Below are 10,208 nucleotides of genomic sequence, written 5' to 3' on the forward strand. Positions count from 1 at the left end.
GTGGAACGCGGCTTATTTCTGTCTTTACTAAATGTTCCGGTTAACCCATTAAGACCCACACCTCCACCGTCGACCAAAAGCATCTACTGATCTAAACTGTTTAATACCTGCTGATCCATTAATCCTATCAATCCATGTCAATAATTGGTGTAAAATACAGTTCTTCATCTTTTCATGGTCATCAGATATGACCCATTTGGACGTTCAGGGGCTCCGTAGTTACCGTGGAAACACCATCATCTTCTCCAGTCAAACCCATGGAGCTGGATCCGTGACAGTGGGTGGACACACTGGGGTTATGTTCAGTTCATGAGAGATTTGACTGAAAAACTCACTTTATCTTCAGTTTTCTCTGTTTTGATGTAATAACTTTTGAATTCACTGGGAGTTTTCATGAACATCTGAATTACATATAGGAAAATACATGATTTACAATGAAAAATGCAAAATGCAGACGATAATATTATAATAAATGGTGATAAATCATTTAAGAAAGGTTAAATAGAGAGAAAAATTCCTTTGGGAACGATACAGATTTGATGCATATTTTCCTCATGTTGTCTAATATCTGTAGCCAAAGCGTCTCTCTTGTACAACATTTATTCATTTATAATGCCATGTAGCGGCACCTTTGACCTTAACAAAGTCAACTGCAGTGTATATGTCTGCAGATGTTTCCATCCAGCTGTTTTAATGTGCATTTACAGTTTATCACATTTATTCTCCAGTCAAACCCATGGAGTTGGATCAGTGACAGTGGATGAACACACTGGGTTTATGTTCAGTTATTAGCTGCTTTTCCATTGACCCTCAAATTGCGTAAATAATAAAAATTTATCTAATGGAAAAACGACAATTTCACCAAAAGTCTCATTTTTCGATTAAAAGTTTTTACGCTGGCAAGAGGTGGTTTTTCGGGCGTAGCTCAAATGGTATATCATGCAAAACTGCAATGGAAAGAGCTTTATTTGTAACTAGAGTCACGTGAATTAAAAAATGGATGTTGACAGACGTTAAAACAAGAAAAGAAGAAGAAACATGTGTGGACACACCAGGAAACCCAATCATTTTTAAATTTAGTAGGAGATAGAGGGGTTATATATAATACTAATGAATATATCTGTAAATCTACACCATATTTATGTTCATGTTTACGGAATGACTTCTCGTGTCATTTCGTGATAATAAATAAATCATCGCATTTGTGATTTAATGTAAAAACCAACATTACACACTTCTGTTTTCTCGACATTTAGTAAATATCGGTAAAGTTTTGCACAGATGTCCAATGGAAAAGTGACTAATTATAGATTTTGCTGAAAAAGTCTGTTTTTCTAACCCTAACCTTTTGAATTTACTCTGAGCTTTAATGAAAATCTACATGATCAGTGAATTAAATAAAGAAAAATACATGATTTTCACTGAAAAAATGCAAAATACAGAGGATTATGTCGCAATAAATGGTGATAAATCACTTAAAAAAAAGGCTAAATCTAGAGAAAAGTTCATTTGGGAACGGCCCCAAAACTAGTCCTGGGTTTTTCTGGATTAATGGACTGACCTCTGGCTAACTTCTCTGACTCGTCCAGTTTGCGACACATTGCTTCACTTCACAGCTCCGGACGGGGGAAGGGGAAACACGGCCGGGAGGTAAACTAGGCCGTAATGGCCTCGAAGTGGGGGCAATAAAACTTTAGGAAAAGCTTGAGCCGTGTCTGCCATGCAACAGTTAATCATGGCTCTTTCTGTTTGTCGGTTCCATCAGTGCCTGGCCTGTAGCGAAATAACAAACCCATTAGTTCATACAGTACATTAAACCACAGAGCCCCCCCCCCCCCCCCCCCCCGGGCACATGTATATATATTAAACTATGTCTAATTTGATGTGGGGCACCTGATTGAAACAGTATGAATCGCTTTTAGTTTTTTTGGGATGAAACTCCACATGAATGGCTCTTACCTGCTGTTTTATATCTGCTCTCTATATGACTTCAGGAAAGAATCAGCATTAGCAACACTCAGAAAATTAAGTGCTTGGAATGGTTTTATTTAGAATGAAGCAAATGAGTGTATCATTAAAGGAAAAAATACAAGCTTTTGTTTCTGGGGCTGCAGTCATTAATTCTGTCTTGTTCTTGTTGAGTTTTGGGAAAATAGTGACTGTTGAACACAAGCAGGGAGGTTCTACAGGAAAAGTTCATCCAAACCACTTCATTACAGCGTCAGAATGAAAGAGTCAGCGCACACAAGAGGTCAACGCCGAAACAGCAATGAGGGTTTTTTAACTTTCAGATTAAAGAGCCGGGTTTGTTTCTGTCTGCTCGTCTGTCTTAAGCTGTCAGTGCAGCCAATGTGTCCAGTGTTTCCCACAGAATTAGACCACAGATGAGTGGGATCTGGAACAGTGGGGTACACAACAGTCCAAGCCACGCTTTCACTAAGTAACAACTCAGTAATAACATGTATGAAGCTTTCAACTGCAAATATATTGCGATTTTTGGACACTTATTATGTATATGTCTTTAGTTATCATATTGATGTTATACAGTCTAGAACATATTGTACAAACTGCTGTTCTAATTTTGTGTCTTAATAAAGTGTTTGTACGTACATATACAATACAGTTTATGTATTAAGTGGAGACTGGGGATGAAAATTAGCACTGATGCTAACGCCGACATATTTACATGTTTAAACTGAAATGGAATGTATAATTGTGTTCATTAATGTGCACTGTCCTGCCTAAATAAAGATATAATAATAATTACATCTATCTATCTATCTATCTGTCTATCTATCTATCTATTCAGAGTTACATATATATGTTTGTATATTTAGAGCTTTATATATTTGACTATATAATATATAATGACTATGAGACTAACGGTACTGAACCTTTAATACATCTGTACAACACCCAGTCTTATAGTCATGGAAAAAATTATTAGACCATCCAAAGTCATCAGAAACACTGGTTCTGTAATCCAGTCCTAACTCATGTGTGTGTCATGTGACTAAAACAGACAGAAAAGAAAACATGGAATGAATAAAAGCACTGTTTGTGTCAGTACAATGACACAGATACTGACGGAAGAACTGAAGTGATTTTGGTTTTTATCCAGAAAACATGTTAAATGGATAGATATCAGCTCTGAAATTCAACTACTATGAGCTGTTTTTGTTGTTCTCATTATATTTGTCCAAACAAATGGACCTTTAGTTGGACCAGGCATTAAAAGAGAACAAGAAATAAAAGAAAACAAAGGGGTGGTCTAACAATTTTTTCCGCAACTGTATCTTTAAACCAGTGTCGGCTGCTCATCTTTCAGACAGGGGGAGCTCATTGTCGGCTTACATCAAAAAAAAAAAAAAAAATTAAGAAAATGCTCAGTGTCCTTATCGTACACAGTAGGCATCTTTTCCAGGACTGGACCAGTGTCCTCTGAATGTCCAGCAGAGCTGGGCTGCTCAGACGGCCTTGGCCCAGTGTGTTGTGGGTGGAGGACTGGAGCCTTTAAACTACAGATGCTCCTTTCACTGCGACCTAGCCGACAGTTTGAGTGATTTAACTATCTACAAAACCATATTAAACTCAAACAAGAAATGATTAAATGATGGAACTGAAACAATCCTCCATTCAGCATGTGGAAGCTCAGCGTCCGGCCGAGCTCCGCCCACAGCTCCATTCACCCCCAGAGACGCTGAGCGTCTGGGGGCGGGACAACACAGTGTCATTTATCCAATGCTGGTCCAGTTTAGAGTCAGTTTCCAGCAGTTCCACTCAGTCCCATTGCATGGACAGCATGGACGCTGAGCGTCTACGGACAAATGCACTGAGCAGAGATGGAGGAGAAAACACAGACACGGGAATGGAGGAGAAGTGAACAACATCCAGTCCACTGATCTGGGATCAAACTGATTCTGAACCAACTGGTCTGAGAGATGAACGTGTTCCAACACATTTGGAGTCAATGAAATGAAAACAACTGAACAGATTTGAGCATTTGAGTCATTTTAGTGGAAGCTGAGCTTCCACTGCAGTCTGACACAAACACCTCTGCTATAAACCACTATACGTTCATCGGTGCCAGTCCAGTGTTTTTCCCGGATCCCCGTCAGGTTTGTGTTAAATGTGAATGTGTTGATGACAGGGCTGGGCTTCCACCCCCCCACCCCCCGCTGTAAAGGAAGTCCCTCTGGCCCCGTCCACACCAACACCAGTATCAGCACCAGCTCTGCTTCCACCCCAACCTGGTGACTCACACAGCTGTGAGGAGGACTCATTAGGACCGCCCCCCCCCCCCCCCCTCGGTCCCAGCTGCTGCCTTGGCGTTCAGCTCTTTCCACCTCCGTCTGCATGCAGGCCTCTCACCTCATCACACTTTATGAACTGATCCAACAGCTTTGGTCCAAACACTTACATAAATAAAATACATGCTGACTGGAAGGTCACACTGGCCCCTGTTCTCCTGTAAAAATAAATCACTTATTTTACGTTTAGCTCTCTGTGCTATTTTTACCATTATACTGACGTTTTAACCCTAAAACTACAAACGTATCATATTTGATACATGAGTTTTGAAACCCTCTACATGATCAGTGTGACATTTTTTTCTTGAAAAACCTGATGAATACAATTAGATACATGCACTACACAGGTAATCCACCAGGGGGAGGAGTTCATTCAGCAGAGGCCTTTAGTGACACTACAAGACTGACATTCATGAGGGAGGAGGAAGAACTGGGACAATCATTATTCCCTCCACCAAGGAACGGCAGAGGGGTTGTCTGTCTGTCCCTCTGTCTGTCTGTCTGTCCATCTGTCTGTCCATCTGTCTGTCCATCTGTCCCTCTGTCTGTCTGTCCATCTGTCTGTCTGTCTGTCTCTCTGTCTGTCCCTCTGTCTGTCTGTCTGTCTCTCTGTCTGTCCCTCTGTCTGTCTGTCTGTCCCTCTGTCTGTCTGTCCGTCTGTCTGTCTGTCTGTCTCTCTGTCTGTCCCTCTGTCTGTCTGTCCCTCTGTCTGTCCATCTGTCTGTCTGTCCATCTGTCTGTCCCTCTGTCTGTCTGTCCCTCTGTCTGTCCCTCTGTCTGTCTGTCTGTCTGTCTGTCTGTTTGTCTGTTAGGAAGATAACTCAAAATTCCTGAAATTTTCAGGAAATGTTGATACTGGCACAAGGAACAAATGATTACATTTTGGTGGTGATGGGGGGGGGGGGGGTCTGTGCTCTCTGTGTGCTTTTCTACTTTTTAAAAGGAATTAGTAATTTATTCTGAACATGCAATAAAATTTAACATATATGCAAACTAACAAAACACACATAATAATACAAATGTCAACAGTCCTAACAATCTTAGAAGAACAGCACAATAGTTCTGTTTACATGCCCGAAAAGTGCAACTTATTTAATCCCACCCCTTCTCCCTACAATATTATTAATAATATATATATGTCCCTCTTCCTTTAACCTTCCCTTCCTTTTATATTTATATATTTATTCACACACACAAACACACTCATTCATTCATATACACAAACATACGTTCATCCATATATGCACAACATTCAAATACACACACACACACACACACACACATACAAATACACATATAATCTTATACCTGTGTGTTTCTTAGTTGTGCTGGCGAATTTGTTTGACATGTTTGTGTTATATTATGTTTTTGTTTGTTCAAAAATAATAATATTTGAGCATTGAGACCTGATGGATCAAATATGATACAAAATTGGAAATCATACATGGAAACAGATAAAAAAAAAAAAAAAAAAATTGGGTTTTTCAGAGGAACTAATAAAGGCTCCAGTTTCAAAGAAGTGGAATTTTTTAGTTCAGGCTTTACAGGGTTAATATTCTATACACGTACTGTATGGTTTAGATTACTGCGGCTTCCTCCCAACATCCAAAGACATGCACTGATAGGTTGATTGTAGGGATGCACTGATACCAGAGCGAGTACAAGTACAAGTACTTACATTTGAGTACTTGCCAATACCCAGTACCAATATGAGTACTTAATAATACCATTACAGTTGTGGTGCAAACTGGGGATAAATAACAAAAACAAAGTAAACAAACTCAAGATAATCGACAGTTTCGCAGTGGGTGCATTTGTGTTGTAGTTTCCCCGCTGATTTCAACTCACTACGTTAAAAAAAGTAGGTAAACAAAGACTGGGTGTGTTGGATTAACACGTTTAAAACCTGTTACCACCTCCTCTTACATACAACTACGAACCTTTACACATGTTTTCACGCACAAGCTAGGTTTATGTCCAGATGTTTGGCATATTTTAACATTTTCAGAGGATCGTCTAAATAAATAGATAATTTATACACATGTCCACTCATTATTGTTAAGAAAACAGTGGGTCTTCTTCTTTATACACTGTAAAAAAAAATCTGTAATTTAACAGAATTTTCACTGTTTATTTCACAGATTTTTCCTGTATTTTTAAGATCCAGGAAAATATCAATGAAATGACAAAATCAGACTGTGATTTTACATGTCAAATGAAAAATAACATGAAAAAACTGTAACTGTGAATAACCAGAAAATTTCCATTTTTTCAAAAGAAATTTTTTCTTTTTTCACAGAAAAATACAGTTCAAATACATTTGCAAATGTATCATAATTTCACAAATATTTCTTTTCTATTTATGAGATTAAACTGTTCATTTAAAGTTTAATACTGTAAAAAAAATAAAAAATAAAAACAGATAAAATTATTGACAATTAACCATAAAAGAAGTATTTGTTCTGTCAGTTGAACCAGACTTGTTTGTTAATTGACAAATATCTTGTGTAATTACAGGAGGTTTCACAACAAAAATGTTGAATAAATGTATTTTTGTGAATGTATAACATGTATAAGCACTGATAAAATATATTCAGTTTTGAAGTTTAGAGAAATATGCAGTTTTCTATTTAAAAAAAAACTGATATCACACCAAAAAAATCTGACTGAAGGCACATTCCCAAAACAGATGAGCTAATGTTTTATCAGTATTGTGACAAAATGAGTAAAGAGGGTCAACGTTGATCTGAAACTTAACCAGAGCTGAATGAACTGGAGAACACCTGTGGAACAGTTTCAGAGACACGTCCCACACCTTATTCGAGATGAAAACCTTCCTCGGTAAAAACCAGACTTATTTTCGTTGCTTCGTAGCTGACTGGCCGACAGGCGGCGGTGTGGTCCGTTACAAAAATTTCAATCGCCTTCTTCTACAAAACTACAGTTCTGATTGACTTCACACTTGGTCTACAGCTTCTTTATGATGATGTCAACAAAAGTTAGAGAAATTATTTGGATCTGGATCTGATTCTGGATTTGGTGCCACTTTGAAAAATGTCCCCATTATAAGAGATAGGAAGTGGATGGATGCAATAACTCAGTAAATATAAATGATCTCCAGTGTAAATGTCTCCAGTCCAGCCCTGATGGGGAGATGACCCAAACATAATGTCCACATGCTGATCAGGATCTTCTTCTGGATCTGGAACTGACGCAAAATTTAACATGGGCTCTTATGGGGAAAACATTTCAATCGTCTTCTTCTCTGAAACTCCAGTTCTGATTGACTTCAAACTTGGTCTACAGCTTCTGTATGATGATGTCAGCACAAGGGACTGAAATTATTTCCATCTGGATCTGATTCTGGATTTGGTGCCACTTTGAAACATTTTCCCATTATAAGAGATAGGAGAAATAAATAAAATAACAGAAATAAATCAGTAAGTGTCAATGATATCAAGTGTGAATTTGAATTTTTTACAGATCTGATTGGAATATGACCAAAATATGGGCTATTTCTGTAATAGAATAAATACACAGAACTGGGTGAGAATAAATGGCATCTGGATACATTTCCCACAGTTTTTCATTTGGCCGCTGAGCTCCAGGGCCATTGGTCCGATTTTTTTTTTCTCCTCATGAAGCTGGGCCTCTTTGCCTCCTCATCAGTAGGGGTCAGAGCAGAGAGAGAAACACTCCAAAAAAAAGTGCAAAAAGAAGGGGAGGGAGGGCGGTGAAAGGTGCTAATGATTTAGCCCCCCCCCCCTTTCACTTCATACCAAATGGTTAAGTCCTCAGAGGCAGAAAACAGGAAATCTCAGCAGCTCTCACCCCCCACATGAGGAGTAAATGAATAAGCATGAGTGACAAAGACGGGAGATCACCCTGAGCTCTGCAGGTCAATTAACATGACAAGGACCCAGAGGCCTTTGAGCCAGGCACACAGCACCTTTTATCAGCAAGCAACACATGTCAACAAGCACAGGCAGGACAAAGGCTGCTGAAGTGGTCCTAGGAGCGGAGAAGGAGGAGACCACACCATCACCTCCACCTCCACCCCACCCCCAAACGCACACGTACACACACACACGTACGTACACACACACACACACACACACACACACACACACACACACACACACACACACACACACACACACACACATACACCTACCTCCACCTCCATTTCAACCACAAAAAGTCTCCAAATTCAACAATAACTGCGTAAAACCTGTTGGTGCCAAATGGAGACTGGAGCGTAAAAAAAAAAAAGTTTGTGGCTTTGTGTGGGACATTATTGTGTTATTTTAACATGTTTTAAAGTTCGCCCTCTCTTGTAAAACAGCCACTTTTTTTAATTTTACAGCAGAAGATGTGAGCTCCAGCTCCACATCAGACAATGGAATCTGATGAGAGACAACTTTTACGCACGGAACCGAACAGAAAACAGCAGCAGCAGCAGCAGCAGCAGCACAGCGGCTCAGCTATTGTTCCAAACAGGAGAGGAAACAGGAATGAAAGGAGCTGTTTTCACCTCCTCAGACCCTGCTATGGGTTAAGAGTTTCACAACTTTATACAAAAAAGAAAAGAAAACTGTCCACCACAAAGGACATTCCAGAGGAATGTGAAAAACTGCATCTGAAAAAACTGTTGCATCCTGATGTTTCCAGTACAGGCACTGACTGAATAAAAATAAAGAAATAAAAGCTGGTACTGTGCTGACATTTCCTGGGTCTGAGGAGGTTAAAGTTCGCCCTCTCTTGTAAAACAGCCACTTTTTTTTTTTTTTTAATTTTACAGCAGAAGATGTGAGCTCCAGCTCCTCATCAGACAATGGATCTGATGAGAGACAACTTTTACGCACGGAACCGAACCGAACACACCAGGAGCACAGCGGCTCATCTGCTGTTCCAAACAGGAGAGGACACAGGAATGAAAGGAGCAGAGGTGGACCAGGAGCAGGCTGGGGGTGAGCTGGGTTTTGGAGGAACTTCTAACCCCCACTCCCCAGTGTCTAAACCCTGGAGAGCATCAGTTCACAGATGATTGGAAAAGTTCAGAGTTTGGAAAAATAAATAAATAAATAAATAAATAATCAGACTCACCGTTGCATCTTAGATTTGGAGCCAGAACTAGTATCCAGAGCAGAGTCCTCATGGAGGTGGACATGCTGAAGGGGAAGTCGTGCGTAAAAAGTGAGTGAAATGTGACCGAAGGAGCCGCAGCTGCTCCTGGATCTGCGGGTCCTGGATCTACTGGTCCTGGATCTACTGGTCCTGGATCTGCTCCTGGATCTACTGGTCCTGGATCTGCTGCTCCTGGATCTACTGCTCCTGGATCTGCGGGTCCTGGATCTACTGGTCCTGGATCTACTGGTCCTGGATCTGCTCCTGGATCTACTGGTCCTGGATCTGCTGCTCCTGGATCTGCTGCTCCTGGATCTGCTCCTGCTGCTTCTGCGTCTTTTCTCAACTTTCAGACCTTGTTTTCCTTCTTCTCCAGGCGGATCCGCAGAGTCTGAAGTCCTTCTTCAGCTGGTCCAGGAGTCCACCCTGAACCTGGAGCTGCGGGGCTGATGCGGGTTCACACACGGAAACAAAGGCGCGTTCATCCCGCGGAGAGTCCGGTTCAGACCGTCGAGCACCGCGCGGATCCTGCGACTGCTGAGGATCCACTGCCCCCCCCACCCACCCCCACCCTGCTCCTGCCCCCCCCACCCTCCGCCTCCTCGCGATGAAAAGAGGCGAGACTGGAAAAGAAGTGAGGCCAACGCACGCGCACACTCCGCACGCGCAGTTAAAGGTGCGGTGAGGCTCGAGGACAGGGCGCCGCCCACTGGTCAGCACGAGCAACTGAAAACACAGTCTAACAACAACAACCACAACAACAACAACAAC

General features: G+C 40.9%; 1 protein-coding gene across 1 annotated transcript in view; it reads right to left on the minus strand.

Moving 5' to 3' along the window:
- The window catches only part of ror2 (receptor tyrosine kinase-like orphan receptor 2), a 150,011-nt gene extending 140,038 nt beyond the window's left edge, over positions 1-9,973 (minus strand). The window contains exon 1 of the mRNA XM_030149929.1: positions 9,417-9,973. Within this exon, the coding sequence (XP_030005789.1) occupies positions 9,417-9,480 (64 nt within the window). The 5' untranslated portion in view covers positions 9,481-9,973. The remainder of the gene's footprint in view (positions 1-9,416) is intronic.
- Positions 9,974-10,208: the final 235 nt, after the last annotated feature.

The sequence above is a fragment of the Sphaeramia orbicularis genome, chromosome 12 (genome assembly GCF_902148855.1).
Source record: "Sphaeramia orbicularis chromosome 12, fSphaOr1.1, whole genome shotgun sequence".
Taxonomy (NCBI): Eukaryota; Metazoa; Chordata; class Actinopteri; order Kurtiformes; family Apogonidae; genus Sphaeramia; species Sphaeramia orbicularis.